This window comes from Colius striatus, chromosome 19 (genome assembly GCF_028858725.1).
Source record: "Colius striatus isolate bColStr4 chromosome 19, bColStr4.1.hap1, whole genome shotgun sequence".
Classification (NCBI taxonomy): Eukaryota; Metazoa; Chordata; class Aves; order Coliiformes; family Coliidae; genus Colius; species Colius striatus.
In genome coordinates, this window is record NC_084777.1 from 10,514,802 (window position 1) to 10,530,120 (window position 15,319).

The following is a 15,319-nucleotide window of genomic DNA, read 5'->3' on the forward strand; positions in this document are numbered from 1 at the left end:
GCCCCGTGTCAACCAATCGCTTTAAGCCCCGTTGCTACCACGTGATCGCTTAAACCCCGCCCCCTCCGCCGCTCTTCCGCCGTCCCCGCCCGGTGCCGTCCCGCCGCGGCCGTAAAGTGCTGCGCTGCCGGCCGACGCGTTTACGACACGGCGCGCTAGCGGCGGCGGCGGCGGCTCCGGGACCATGTTCACGGCGGCGACGGCCGAGGAGGACGACGCAGATTTCCTGTCCCCCGCCAGCGGGTGAGCGGCAGCCCGGGACCCCCTCCCCGCCGCCGTCAGCTCGGGAAGGCCGCGCGGCAGCGGCCCCGGTGAAGCCGCTTTGCGGTGACGGCCGGGCGCGGGGCTGGGCCTCGCTCCTGTCGCTGGAGGGGCCCGAGGCGGGAGCTGCCATCCCGTCTGGTTCCCTCTCTGCTGTCCCGCTCCCGTGGGGGCGGAGCGGGAGCCCGGTGTCCCGGGAGCGGCCGCTTGCCGCTGCGGCTCCTGTGTGATCCCGGGCGGGCGGGGACCTGGGGACAGGGGGGTTGGGGCCTGGCTCCCCCTGTCTGAAGCCCCAGGTGGAGTTTGCTTCGGGTGCTCTTCCAGCGGGAGAAGGAGCTTTGGCGGCACGCTGCTCACGGTGGAAGGGTCGGGCACCACAATCTGAAGAGTCACAGAGTCTCAAGGGCTGGAAGGGACCTGCAAAGCTCATCCAGTGCAACCCCCCTGCCAGAGCAGCACCACCTAGAGCAGGGCACACAGGGACTCATCCAGCTGGGCTGGAATGTCTCCAGAGAAGGAGCCTCCACAGCTCATCTGGGCAGCCCCTGCCAGTGCTCCCTCACCTCAACAGGGAAGGAATCCCTCCAGTAATGATCTGTGAGGTCCTGGAAATGCCCAGTTGTGGGTATTTCTAAACCGGGACAGCTATTTCAAGCGTGTTCAGCAATTTCCCACTTTTGTTGGTCACATATTAATGTGCAGCATGTTCAGTTTTTCTTGTGTTGTGTAACTTGTTGCTGTTTGAAGGTTCCTCAGAAGCTTTCTGGAGGAAACTCAAGCCCTCCTTGAGGAGCTTCTGTTTAAGCAGCACTATAATCTAATCCTCTCTCTGTTTGGCAAATTACTATATTAGTTTTTTTAAAGCATCTCATGTGAAATGCTGCAGGTTGGCCTTTGTGGATTCTGATTCACAGCTTCAATTATTCCCTAGATCCATGTCTCAGGAGTAGCTGAGCTTAAATGGGCTTAAAGCAGTAAAACTGCAAACAACAGATCTTGAACGAGTAACCAACTTGCCTGCACCATGAAACCTCCTGCCCTTTGACAAGAGAGCATCTGCCACTTTAAAACTTTATGGGGAGTGTGTGTTTCCTGGACTTTCAAGAGGAAAAATCATAGTGCTGAAGGGTGGCTTCCTTGTTGTCACACAGGTTCTTTCAGTGTTGTGACAATCAGCTATTTCATAGGAGGGCAGTCCTAGTCATTGCTTTAAAATGACTTCTTCTTTGGGGTAGTTTCAGTTCTTGTTTGTTCCTTATATTGCCTTTTGGGGAAATGAAACACAATTGTACCATTTCCCCCAAGTTCTTCATCTAAATGTTCTGCTTATTCAGAATTAAATGGCTCAGTAGTATAGAGCTGTTTAACTTGCATCCATTTGTTTAAGGTGATGGTAAACACTTTATCTTTGATATCACTTACAGTGAGCAGGGTTCATTGTTTATAAAGCCTGTGTTAAATAGGATGAAACAGTTTCTTTCTCTTTCCAGGGCCAGGTTGGCCTCTCTCTTTGGCCTGGATCAAACAGTCTCAAGCCAAGGAAATGAATTTTTCCAGTACACTGCACCAAAGCAGCCTAAGAAGGGTCAAACAGCAGCTGGTAAGTCACTGGGCTTGAGTGTGTGAGGGGGGAAAAACCTTCCCAGCATGTGACTTTGAGAGAATGGGACCTTTGTGAAGAACAGCAGTGCAAATAATTCCCTTGGTTTTCCTGAATGATGTTATCCTCAAGTCCCCTCCCTGTACCTCCCTCCTCCAGTGGCCTTTGGTGACTTTGGAATGTCCCTCTTGGAGTATAATCTTCTGGAGTTGTTTTTCCCCTAGGGGAAGGAATGTGTTGTGGCATTATCACTGGCCAATGAATGTGGCATTTCCCTATTGCTGACAGGCATTCCTGCTTTTTCTTCTCCAGCAGGTCAGGCAGCCCAGAAGGCTCCTGTGGCCCCAGCAGCTTCTGGAGCACCATCAGTGTTCATGGCCACTGCAGTTCATGCTTATCGATAGTAAGTGCAGCAGTGGCTTCCTGCGTGACCTGTTGTAGTCTGTGTCTCTGGGAGCTTCAGACAGAAAGGGGAGATGTTTTTTGGATGAGTGGGAAAAGGCCATTGCTTGTAGACATTTGTCTGCATGGAAGAAATGCTCTGTGCAAGTTTCTGCTCAAAAGTAGTTTCAGTTACTATGCTGCAGCTGTGAAATAAAAAGCAAGTCCTGGATTTGGTTGTTAAAGAGAACTGCATCCTGAGGGGCTGGCCTGACATTGGCACTGTTTCCAGGCAGCTCTGTCAGATGCTGATGTCTCATATCTTCCCTTGCAGAGAGCTGAGGGATGAGCAGAGTGACAGTGGTAATGTTCCCTGTCCATCTGGCACTGCTGTCATTTGCCCTCATTTGCCCTGGATCTGTGAAAAGAGCAGTTTTCAACTTGAAGTTGATAATAACTGCTTCTGTAATCTGTGGGCAGCAAGAAAATGGTAATGTCTTTAAGCTAAGAAGGGCTGCCTGACATTTTAGGTATGAGGAGAGAGAGCTGAATGCTGAAGAAGAAAAGCTCAGCAACAGTAGAGAGAAATCTGAGGCAGGGACAGTTGTGCAGCTGAATATCTCCCTTGTCTTCCAGTGCAAATGGGCAGTATGTGAAGCAAGGCAAGTATGGAGCAGCTGTAGTGGGGAACCACACTACTAAAGAGGTGAGAAACACTTCACTCCATGCTGAAAGTATGCAGACGTGAGGCAATGTTTCTCTGAGCTCACCAGAACATCTTTGCTGTTGGTGTTGAGGGTCTTAGTTTTGGTACTGCTTTTGTCTTCCTGCCCTCCAGGGTTTCCTTATGGCTCAGTCATTTACTGGTGCTGACACCTTTCTTTGTTGCAATCCATGAGTTTGTAACATCTCTTACAACTTGTCCCTGAAGTATTTTGTAATGTTTAAGGCTCTGCACCTTTTCTAATGCCTCTGGAAGTGATTTTGAAACCCAGTCAGAAGGTCTTTGACCACTGGATCACAAATCTGTGCATGTGGAAATCAATAGAAAGCCAACCTTTGCCCAGGAGTATACAAATGCTTTGCTTAAGTTTTGTTAGTTTGGTATCAAAAGTATCTTTCCTTCCCAAGTACTCCTCAAACAGGTAGCACTGAAATGCCCAGTAAATGGGTGTGTTTAAAAGACACTTTGAGTACTCTGATCTGTCCTTGCTGTTGGTATTTATGGTGTAACGTGTCCCCTAGTTCCTATTTCATGTTGTCTCACTGAGTTGCTTCTGCTTTGACAAGAACAAAGTGAAATAGTGGTTTGGTAAACTGAGTCGCTGGTCTGTGTGTTCAGGTGTGGCATTCCTGGGGAAGCTGGGGAGGACAGGGCTCACAGGGAAGCTAATGCAGCCCCTCTCAGGCTGCCTTTGTGCTACCACAGCGCTTTTTGTTAGTGCCTCATGTCTACTAGAGCCAAACATGTCCATATAATGTTACATCTGCCTTGTTTAGGGCTTGAAGTTATCCCTCCAGCCTGTTATTACTCACTGTTACATTGGTTTGTGGCTGCATGCCATGTATTGTGAGTTTTATGTCTTGAAGGGTCAGTGCACCATGTTTTTACACAGTAGCTGCACAAAAAGTGGAATTAATAAAGCATCTTGCTTGCTGCAAAAGAAATAGTTTCAGTTGTGTGATTCCTGTAGCTAAATAAAGCCACAAGGTGTGTTTATCACAGCAAAACCACTTCACACCATTTTCTAACACCTATTAAAACCCCTTGCAGACACACAAGCTTTATTTAGCTACAGGAATATCACAATTCAAGCTATTTATATCTTGCAGCTTCAAGATGTATTTGACAAAGAAACTCTATAGCCTTAGGCTCAGAATCTAACAAAACACATTAGAGTTGAAGACATTACAACTTTCTGCTTTTTGTTCTATTTCCCTGCTCAATTCCTTGTGGAATCCAGTACAGGATCCTCCTTTACATCAGTCAGCAGCAACAGATCACAGCTGCGAGGATCCATCCAGGCTTTGTGCTCACGGTAAGAGCCTGGGCTCTGTGTGTTCTTTGCAACAGAAGTTGACTCTGAAATGCTTTCTGAAGTCTTAGTTGATAGCCTTGGAGGTCAAACATCTGCCTGACATAGTAAGGGATGTCCCAGGGACTGGGAGCACCATTCAGCTCCTCCTCCTCATGTCTTGCACAAGAGACTATTACATCTGCCTTTTGCAGAGCACTTCATCACTGGGTTTCGTAATGAAGCTCATACACTGTAGGAGGTGTAGTATTCCCTCTCAGTCACAGGGGATATGGTCAGTTCTGCAGGGATAGAAACAGGACAAAATTCCTTTGACTAATAATTGTAGTCCAATGGCTGAGAGGATACAACAGAGCAAGCAGAAGGAAGTAGCAGCATGGAAATGTTTTCACTCAAAACTTCGACACTCAACATTTTCCTGCTGATAAGAAGAATTTAGGTTCTAAAACAGGATCTCAGGAAGTGCTGTTCTCTGTCAGTTTTACTGACAGAACAACTGGTGTGTGGATGTGTTGCTCTGGGCTTGTTTCTTAGTTTAATAGATAGAAATTTTACTCTGAAATGGTGGAATTTCAGTCCAAAATTGTGAGCAGGATGCTACCTTGTTCTTTAGCTTTACATTCCAAGCCCTACCAGTCAGTGATTAACAGCAGTCAGCTGCTGGTGACACGGGTTTTTAGGGGGGAGGACAGAGTGACTCCTCAAATTGTTTCTGAAAGTCTAATGAATACTTGTGTAAAGAGAATTACTGACACTTCAAAGTCTCAGTATATATCATAGAACTTATCTTCAAAGAAGTCTGTGAAAGCTGCAGCATCTGTGAAGAGCTTCATACTTGCTCAAAGATTTGAGTTACAATACTTTTTCCATATAACAAGCTCATAGTAGAAGTTCATTTGTGCATTCAGAACACGAGTGCTAATACAGCAGGATTCTCCCTCTGCTTAATTGCAGTAGCTCTTATTTTAAGCTTCTTTTGGATGTTTAATTTCAGTTGAGTGCATCTTGTCCTGTGTAACACTGGACTGATTTCCACAGGTTCAACCCAACAATTACAGTACGTTTTACGATGATCAGAGACAAAACTGGTCCATCATGTTTGAGTCAGAGAAGGCAGCAGTGGATTTCAGCAAACAGGTAACTGCTTCCTCTGTGTGATGGAACCACAGGCAAATCAAGATGTATCTCTGAGAGCACCTTATTGCTGAGAGGTTTGGAGTCAACTGTACTTTTTCATTGCAGTTCAGCTTTGAGTAGTTCCATGACTGGGCTTGAGGCTCTGCCATGAGCCTGAGTTTTGCTTGTTAAATACAGTGAGCCTGTTACTGCTGATGAGAGTTGTCATCAAGATTCTCAAGTACTGTAAAGCCAATGGTTCTGTAGAGCAAAATTCAGCACAGAGAAGCATGGAGTGCCCCTGTGTGCATCTACACCCTGGGTTTGATCAGTACAAAAAGAAATGCATTGGATCTGTAGTGGAACTTGCCACTCTGTTATAATGGCCAGAGACATTGAAGGCTTTCCTTCTGCAGGTGTGCATTGCCAAATGCAACAGCTCCCCAGTGCTCGATTCAGTCCTCTACCAGGATCTGCTCCTTGGGGAAGGGCAGGGAGTAGAAGCAGGAGACTCTCTGGAGATTGCCTATACAGGTTGGCTCTTCCAGAGCAACGGCCTTGGACAGGTAAAGACCTTTCTGCTTCCTCCTAATGCTGAGTAGGTGTGACAGTCCCTGGAAGGAAGCTGCCACTGTACTGGTGCTGATGTTAAATGTATTTTTGCAGCCACTCATGGCACTGTAAGTGTCATAAGAGTGAGATTGCTTTTACATCCTCTACAGCTTGCTAATAGGCAAAATAAGTGCTTTGGTGTTTTGAAGCGTTACCTTTGAAACATTTCTGCTGCTTTTACTGTTAGTGAATTTCATGGCAAAGGGAGTTGTATTTCTATTCATCTGCAATTGAATCTTCTTACTATAAAATAGGGCTTTCTGCTCTTCATCTTGAGGAGATTATTTGTTGTTCTTGGTCTGTCTGGCATGCTTCTTTCTGTGTAGCAATGGTACATAGCAGAGCTTACTTCTAACCTCCTGAAGGAGTTCAGCTGGTTATATCATAGTTTTAACATACAAAACCTCTAAACAGTTGTTTGCTGCTGACATAAGCCTGCTGTGTAGTGTTTTATTTGGCCCAATCATGGTCAAATCAATCTAGGCCATCCAGCTCAAAGCAGTTTGGAAATAGTTATCATTTACTTTAAGAAGTTGTGCTATGGACCAGAAGGTGTAGGCATGCTCTGTCTTATGTCTGACAACTCATTTTGGAAGTAGCAGAATGAGACTTAGCACAGAAGAGATTGTAGGAGTTAATGGAATATGTAAAGTAGCATTGAGCATCTTCAAACAGTTGGGACATCCATCTGTTCTGTGGTTTTTGTTCTTCAACCCCCTAGGTGTTCGACTCTAATGTTAACAAAGACAAGCTGCTGCGGTTGAAGCTGGGATCTGGGAAAGTCATCAAGGTAGATCTGTCATTGTCATTCTGATAATTGAAGTCTCAGAGCTTTGCTGAAGGACTCATACATGTTCTTTGTTTCATTTGATAGGAAACACTCTGTAACACTGACTCAGTCGCTTTACTTTCTTCTTACTTTGCAAAATACAGCCCAGGCTCCCTTTCAGTGGTAGTGCTAGAAAGAAGTTGTCCTGCTTTTAAAAAGGAAAGCTCCTGTTTTCAGGAGCTATCTCTTTCAGTTTGTTGGGGTATTTTTCCTGCATTTCTTTCTGGAATTCACTTGATCCTTTACCTGGTTCTCAGGGAAGCCTCTTTCTAAAAGAGGAGCTCAATTTGAGATGAACTTAAGGTTCCTCCCCACTCACTGTGCCTCAGGATCAGATCTCTGATGCAGCAACTGGAAGAAAATTATGGGAGGATGAAGACAACTGCCAAGTTTTAGGATGGTCCAGTAAAAGATTCCTACTGCCCAGAGTGGCTTTACCCTCTAGGTCAAATTCTGAGGGTTTTGACTGTGTAATAACTTTTGAGTCCAGGAGGATACTCCACTCTGTTATTCCATAAAATCAGGTTGTGAACCAGAGCTGGTTTTTGTTCAAGTCACTTCCATGGCCTGAGTAATCCATGTATGACCTGTTGTTACAAGTTGGGTTTTATTGAAGATCCACTATTTCCTACTTCATTTATTTGCTTTAATGTGGATCTTCTTGCTGTTGCCTGGGTGTAGCAGTTAAATGCTGGCATCTGTTTGACAGTTGATTGCTGTGATTTCTAAATCTCCTTTGCTACAACTGTTTTCTTTGGGTGCTTTGTAAACCTAACCATAACAATTCAGAAGTGATCTCTCAATGATGTGGTGGCCTGTTTGTTCCCAGAGTGCTGAGAGGTCACCACTGTGTGCCCTGAAACCCCCTGCAGCATTAGTGCATACAGCACACCATGCAGTTCTTTTCTCCAGGCTATCAGTGACATCTGTGATAGCTCAAGTGACAATATGTAAAACTTGAGCCAGCTTTCTGGAACCATACAGACACCTGGAAGCCTCCAGCTTTCATGCTAGAGATTGCTGTGTCTGGTTTCATTATGACCATGTTGGGAGCTGCATGTTTATTCTTCAGCTGTAGCAGACTGAAAATAGATGGGATTTTACAAGACTCTCAATGTGTTTTGGTGCCTGAAGCTCCCTTAATGAGTGTCATTAAAAAGCAACTGTAATGTCACTGATCAAAATGTTTGCTTTTCTTCTGTTGTTTCTCTGAAAACCAAAGGGCTGGGAAGAAGGAATGATGGGCATGAAGAAAGGAGGGCGAAGGTATCTCATTATTCCTCCAGCATGGGCCTATGGGGCTCAGGGAGTGGCTGGTCGTGTCCCTCCAGACTCTACTCTTGTTTTTGAGGTGGAAGTTAAACGGGTGAGTGTCTCCTGCCAACTGTTTCTTTTTCCATCTGCTTTGTTGCTGTTGGGTGGCAGCAGCTGTCTGCAAGGTGCTGACCTGCTGTTAGCCACAGAGCTACAGCTTGGAAACTGTTATAAAAGCAAATACCTGAGGAGTAGACACATCTTTATATAAAAAGAAAGCAAACAAAACCCTAAACCCCAAAACCCTCTGGGCTGTTTACTCAGACATGCCTGTTCTAACTGTCTTGGGATCTTTTCACTGTCTTATTTGTGAGTCACTGGGGAAAAACATAATACACAGTGAGGAATGACAGGATGTAAAGACTCAGCTTCTCCAGGACTGGATCAGTGGTATGCTTTTACTTGAAGAGCATGAGCTTGACAAAGGAACAGTCATCAAAAATACATAAATTGCTGAAAACTGTGGTTTTGGGAACCCAGAAAAAGATATCTCTTTTATTGCATGCTTTTCAAGGTGAAGTTGGTAAAAGAATGCTCTGGTTTGGATGGACAGAGTGTTAGTTCAAGAGATTCTGCTGCACCTTCTCCAGTACCCAATTCAGATGGTTCCTCTGCAGACACTGGTTTATTGCCTCCATCTACAGTACCTCCAAAGCCTGGGTAAGAAGCAGCACAGTTAAAACAACTTTGCTGTACTAGAAGATGCCAATGCTTGTAAACACATGGCACAAATGCTGCATTAACACATGGTTTGGAAAATGTGGGTCCTCTGTGTGCCAGCTTAGTGCCATCACCGTGGCAGACTCTTGCTAACAAGACTTGCAGGAAATTCTCAGCTTCAATGCTGGCTTTCAGTATTAAAGAAACTGAAACAGGCATTCCTGAGACCTGGGGTGATCCTGTGTGGATACTGCTGCAGTAGCTTTCCTGTTGGTTTTGGGTCATGGCCCATTTTGTTTAATTACAAATGTGACATTGTCATTTGTTTCTTAAATGAACTAAATTGGTCAATGATCCTTTTTAGGGAGTTCAAGTCTAAGTGCTCTTTTTGTTGCCAGAAGTACTTTGTTATTGGACTTGGTTTTAAATTGTTTGTACCAGAATGTGGTTGTTACAGCTGTCAACAAAAATCATCTCTCTGCAATCTGCTGTTCCACAGCTGTGGAACTTGCCCATAGCAATGTTCTGAAATCCACACATCACGTGGCAAAGACCCTTCCAAAAGCAAGCTAGAAGAAACCCACACAAAATAAGCAACTGGTCTTCCTCTGGGGAGATGTATTTGACAGGATTTAGAAATGCAGGATACTGGTATTTCAGTTTTGTTCATCTCCAATATCAACACACACCCATTTGCCTTTTCAGGGAGGCAGCAGTTCGGGCCAAGTCCAACTCCCTCAGTGAACAGCTAGCAGTAAGTGCTGTTGGTTTTTCCTAACTGGGTTGAAGCCTTAGGTAGGGAGATCTGGTTGTTTTCACCTCTACATTCACATCAGGTGAATATCATGCAAGCAGCTTGCTCACAAATGTTCCCCTTGCTAACAGCACATCAGGGCCTTGTTTTTGCAAGGAGCAGCAGAACTTGAGGACCCTCAGTCACACCTCCTGCTCTTAAATGCAGTGTTGCCTTGACCTTGTGGATGCTCACAAAGGTGGTTGTCTTGGATAAAGGGACATATTTGAAATAGAAGACAGAGAGTAATTGGGTCATTTGGTATTGATTTATAGGGAAAAAGACTTTGTGTGTGTACCTCAGGGTAGAAAAAACTGCTAAGCAGCTTCCTTAACACATTTTCTTGCTGCTGTCTCTTGTGCTGGGATTGATTTTCTGTGAAATGGCAGCACCATCATTGCAATAGGAGAGTGTGTAAAGCAAGCTAAATGACATCTGTGGTGTCTACTTCTGTGCTTAAAAATTAGCTTTTCACATAGTTGTGGAAAAATTGAAGGAGCCAGTGTTAAGTCCATGACTTAGAAAAGTCTGGACCTGACAGATGTATCAGTGTGCTGCCAGTCAGTGGGATCTCAACTGGCTGGAGAATTGGGCACAGAGGAACCTCCTGAGGTTCAACAGGGACAAGGGCAGAGTCCTGCAGCTGGGGAGGAACAACCCCCTGCAGCAGCACAGGCTGGGGGTGACCTGCTGGAGAGCAGCTCCAGGAGAGAGACCTGGCAGTGCTGCCTGATAATAAACTGCCCATGAGCAGCAACGTGCCCTCGTGGGCAAGAAGCCAATGGCAGCCTGGGGGCAGCAAGAGAGTGTGGGCAGCAGGGCCAGGGAGGTTGTGCTGCCCCTCTGCTCTGCCCTGCTGAGGCCTCATCTGGAGTCCTGGGGCCAGTGCTGGGCTCCCCAGCTCCAGAGGGACAGGGAAGTGCTGGAGAGAGGCCAATGCAGGGCCAGCAAGATGCTGAGGGGACTGGAGCATCTTCCTTGTGAGGAAAGGCTGTGGGACCTGGGGCTGTTCAGCCTGGAGAAGAGAAGGCTGAGGGGGGAGCTCAACAACATTTATAAATATCTAAAGGATGGGTGTCAGGAGGTTGGGACATCCCTCTTTTCTATAGTAAATAGTAACAGGACAAGGGGTGATGGGATGAAGCTGGAACACAAAAAGTTCCACTGAAACATGAGAAAAAACTGTGTCAGTGTTGGAGTGAGGGAGCCCTGGCCCAGGCTGCCCAGGGAGGGGCTGGAGGCTCCTTCCTTGGAGGGCTTCAAGACCCACCTGGACACGTTCCTGTGTGACCTGATCTAGGTGACCCTGCTTCTGCAGGGGGGTTGGACTGGATGGTCTCTGGAGGTCCCATCCAACCCCTACCATTCTGTGATTCTATGATCATGTGTGAAAAGCTTGGGCTGAGGGACAAAGGAGGAGTAACTGCAGACTTTTGTTTTAGAATCCCGATGTGGCAAAGGCAAAACTGATTTCTCGGATGGCTAAAATGGGACAGCCCATGCTGCCTTTCCTTGCTGGGACAGCAGGTGGTCAGCTTGACTCCAGTGACTCAGAAATAGAGGTATGTCACCAGTCACATCAGTGACTTTTTGGATACCTTTTCTACACCCTGAGTTCCTGAAAGTGGAGCCTGTAGCAATAGCTCTCCCTTTGTTTCTGTGGCAAAAGCGTTTCCTGAGGCCACTGGTCCAATCCAGTTCAATTGAGTTGATTGGATAACACCTCATCTCAAGTGCTCTTGGGTTCAAGCTGCTCACTTGTTCCTCAGCACTCCTTGTAACATGTTTCAGGATCCAAATACACTGAGAGGGACAACACAACCAGTAGCTTCAGCTTCTGGGAGACCATCGCTGCCAGCTCACGCAGTACTGCCCTCGGTGTCAACACAAGGTAAGGTGCTGGTGAGCCTGGGCTTGGCACAGAGGCCTGGCAGTTATTTGCAGGCTTCAAGTGCAAGGACTGTACAAACAGAGGATTCCTCTCAGGAGTGTGTGCACACATTACTGCTTGAGGAAGAGCAGCTGCAGTGCACAAGCTGCTCTGTCACCACGTGTGCCGTGGCACTGAGATTTACAGGACATGGTTCCATTCTAGTAAATGGGAATGTTACAAATTCTTTCCCAGTGAACAGAAATCCTTTTTGTTTGACAGGAGTAAGAGGGAATGGCATCAGAGGGCTGGCAGTGGGCTTGACTTCTCTTCCCATGATGGAGTAGTGATGTCAGCTGCTGGTCAGCTGAGCAGTCTTTGGGGCTGCCTGAGTAACATCTTGTGTCAAACTTCAAAGCTACCTTTGTTTGAATGAAAAGAGGTTGTCTGGATGTAGCTAGAAGTGGAATTTCTGTGAAAGATTACTTTTTCCTTGACCTTTTATCACTTGCCTGCCTGGATTTAATTGTCACAAGGCCACAGATGGGCTTCTGTTCAATTTTTGTCTATTTAATGATATTTTCTGCCCATTTCACACTGGGCAAGTTACATTATTCCTGGTTACACATTGAATTTCCTTCATCCTTTTTAGTACCTCAAGCATCTGGGTCCACACCCCCAGTATCTTCTGCAGCTTTAATACCTGCAACAATGCAGCCCCATTCAGCTCTGCCTGGAGGAGCACAGGGTTTTCAGGTAGGTACTAATATCAAACCAACTCCTAAGTCTTTATATCTCCGTTGCTAGGAGCAAGAACTTTATAGCAGCATGTAAGGATGATAGTCCCAAGCTGTATCCTGTGAGTCTTCTTTGGCCTTTTTCTATCATATGCCTCTTAGAAATTATTCCAAAGGGACTAATTTTCTGTTTGCTGATGGCTCCTTAAAGTTGAACTAAGAATTAGCCAGACTTTGTTTACTGTCTGCTTCTGTAGTGGATAGGATAAGAGCTTATGAGTACTTAGAGCAAATCAAACCAAAAGCACTTCAGTTGAGGTTTCTTTCTTGCCCATGGCCTGTTTTCATGTGAGAGCTCATTTGCACACTTAATGTGCTTGTGGGTCATGGGTTTTAAGAGTAATCCTTTTGAAAGGCTTGTGGTGCTGCTGCCATCTGCCTGCTAACAGGAAAACTTTAGGGCCTTAGCACACTGTATTTTCCATATCATGTAGTGAAGACTTGGTACAAAGCTGTTGTACAAATGACTCCATAAAGTCTAAACCCAAGCTTTTTACTGTCTGTTTGCTGTGGTTACTTTCACTTCACCTATTTTCTGGAGCTTTTGGAGACCAGTGGCCTGTGTTGCATAGACTCATTGTCTAGACCCTTGAAAAATAAACAGAGGAAGAAGACATTTGGTAGTGAATTAAAACACTGTGTAAAGACCAAGCAAACAAAACCACCCAACAACCAAACCAACAGCAAACCCCCCCTCACAACCTGCCCCCCTTCCCCCCAGACTGATGTGCCATTGCATTGCTTTGGCTTTGCAGGTTTTCCTGTGTTGAAAATGAGGAGGGTGTGACAAAGAGCAAGATAAAGAAGGCAGACTTTTCTGTTTGCTGGGGTAGAAACTAGTCATTAAAGTGAAGTTTTAAGCCTGACAGTGATTTAGGTGGATTGTTTTGAAGGTTGAACCCTGATGTGCTGATTTCTTCTAGAAACTTGGCCTGAGTTCTATTGTTGTTGTTCTTTTTTCCTTGCCCAAGGGTGTAAATTAGTACAGGTGAGCTACTCATAGCTTTTGATGCATCCTCAGTCAGTTGAGCTCCTTCTGATGAGCACTGAGCAACAGTTGCCATCAAGTTGTGTTGTAATTTTTGAGCTCTTCCTAGGAACAGCCTTATGTTCAGGTTAGTGTAACTTCAGAACAAGCTGTTCAAGAGCTCCTGGTCTTTGCCTCTCACAGACACATAGTAACATGCTTTTGCTTAAACTTCTGTGAGGAAGGTAACTTATTAAGCTGTGGTAACTTGAACACATATCCAAGCCTTGAAAGAAGAGTGACTGGAGGTTTTTTCCCCTTTACTAGCAGAAAACTAGGGTGTCATTTGACTTTCAGCTCCTTCATTTCATGTTTTTCTTGCCAAATACCATCCCTGCTCTGGGCCTTAAACATGAAAATGACTTCAGTGTGAGAAGGGGGGGAAATATCAAAACATACTCTAATCTATTGAACTTGTTCTGCAAGGGCTATCCAGGAATGCCATTTGCTTACCCCCAGACTGCTGCATCTGCCTCTCAGCTCCAGCCTGTAGGACAGATGTATCCTGCACCTTACCAAGGTATGTTGAAAGAAGTACATCCCTTTGAGAAGGCTGCAATAGCTGCAGTGAGCTGTTTAGAGTGAGGATTTAGGGTAGTGGTGGTAGCAGAGACATTTATCCTGTCTGTAGGGCTGTGCTGTTCCACATTAAAATAGGTGCAAACACTTGCCAATAAATAGCTGTCCTGATACCTTGAGGAACTTTGTGCAGTGTGAAAGAGGGTGGGATTTCTAGCTGTGTTCCCAAGGCTGTGTGTTGCTGAAGGTGTTTTATAACTGGTGCTTTCAGGTAGAAATATAACTGGAATAGTAAACAGCTGTCCTACCAGCCAGGGAGAGAATGTGAGTGTACACACAGAGGCCCTTACAAAGGGAGAGGACATAGCCATAAAAAGTGGTGCAGCCTAGGCAAGACTAAAGGCATTTAAAGAGCCCTTGAGGTAATCCCTGTTGGTGAAGATTTGAGCATAGCTGGACCTTCCTTGGAGCATCCTTTCAGTCCAAAGTTTCAGAATCCAACCTTCCTTCCTGTTGTTTGGTTGTACCTCTTTGCATACTGTTCTAGCATGGCTGGGGGCTTCCCTCTTGTTGACCCAAGTGCTGTCATCTGGCTTAAGAACTTCCTCTAGTCATGTTACTGGGAAAACACCAACATTATTAGCTCTCCAGATACTGTGTCCTATTTACCTTTGGGAAGAGAGTGACTGTCCTGTGTGGCAGACTTCAAACAGCTAAGCATTGCTTTTGACAGGTCTGCATGAAGGTGTTTTCCTCTTGTGACTATAGATTTCTCTCCTTTCCATTCAAGCACCTGGGGACATTACTTCCTTTTTGATGACAGAAGCTCGGCAGCACAACACTGAGATCCGAATGGCTGTTAGCAAAGTGGTAGATAAAATGGACCATCTGGCTGCCAAGGTAATTGAATTTGCACCAAGTCCATCACTTCAAACTCATTGCAGGCATTTAGAGCCAACTCCTCAAACTACATTTGGAGAGCAAGCAGCAGCAGTGCCTGTGATGTGAGGCAGAGGGTGTGTGTAGGGGGGAACTGGCAGCTCTCCTGCCTACACATCAGTGTAAACCCTAAAGCCAGCAGCAGGGCCAGCAAACACCTCACTTCAGAAAGACAACCAAGTGAATCCTGTGTTAACATTAACCTCTAAAGATCAAGCAGGTTGAACAGAAGAGGTTCCAAAGCAACACAAGGAAAAACTTGTTCCCTGTTGAGGTGAGGGAGCACTGGCAGGGGCTGCCCAGATGGGCTGTGGAGGCTCCTTCTCTGGAGACATCCCAACCCAGCTGGATGAGTCCCTGTGTGCCCTGCTCTGGCAGGGGGGTTGCACTGGATGAGCTTTCCAGATCCCTTCCAGCCCTTAAGAGTCTGTGTGTCATGGGGTGCATTGTGTTTGCAGAGCTTCATTGCCCTTCTGGAGGTGTCACAGTTGCTGCAGTGACAAACACCCTGCAGCTGGTCAGGTGGAACAGCAAAATGGATCTTTCTCAACTTTTCTTACCTATA

At 45.9% G+C, this 15,319-nt stretch overlaps 1 protein-coding gene across 3 annotated transcripts in view; it reads left to right on the forward strand.

The window, feature by feature from the left end:
• Positions 1-90: 90 nt before the first annotated feature.
• Positions 91-15,319, forward strand: part of FKBP15 (FKBP prolyl isomerase family member 15) — a 30,165-nt gene continuing 14,936 nt past the window's right edge. The window contains exons 1-16 of one of the 3 annotated variants that reach the window (XM_062011493.1): positions 91-243; positions 1,752-1,861; positions 2,174-2,264; positions 2,879-2,948; positions 4,207-4,281; positions 5,317-5,415; positions 5,811-5,960; positions 6,728-6,796; positions 8,058-8,201; positions 8,664-8,809; positions 9,515-9,563; positions 11,045-11,164; positions 11,394-11,493; positions 12,125-12,228; positions 13,723-13,816; positions 14,606-14,715. In XM_062011493.1, the coding sequence (XP_061867477.1) occupies positions 185-243; positions 1,752-1,861; positions 2,174-2,264; positions 2,879-2,948; positions 4,207-4,281; positions 5,317-5,415; positions 5,811-5,960; positions 6,728-6,796; positions 8,058-8,201; positions 8,664-8,809; positions 9,515-9,563; positions 11,045-11,164; positions 11,394-11,493; positions 12,125-12,228; positions 13,723-13,816; positions 14,606-14,715 (1,590 nt within the window). In that variant the 5' untranslated portion in view covers positions 91-184. Of the gene's footprint in view, positions 244-1,751; positions 1,862-2,173; positions 2,265-2,878; positions 2,949-4,206; positions 4,282-5,316; positions 5,416-5,810; positions 5,961-6,727; positions 6,797-8,057; positions 8,202-8,663; positions 8,810-9,514; positions 9,564-11,044; positions 11,165-11,393; positions 11,494-12,124; positions 12,229-13,722; positions 13,817-14,605; positions 14,716-15,319 lie in introns of those variants that run through there. The other 2 variants (XM_062011494.1, XM_062011495.1) reach the window with 2 other exon arrangements.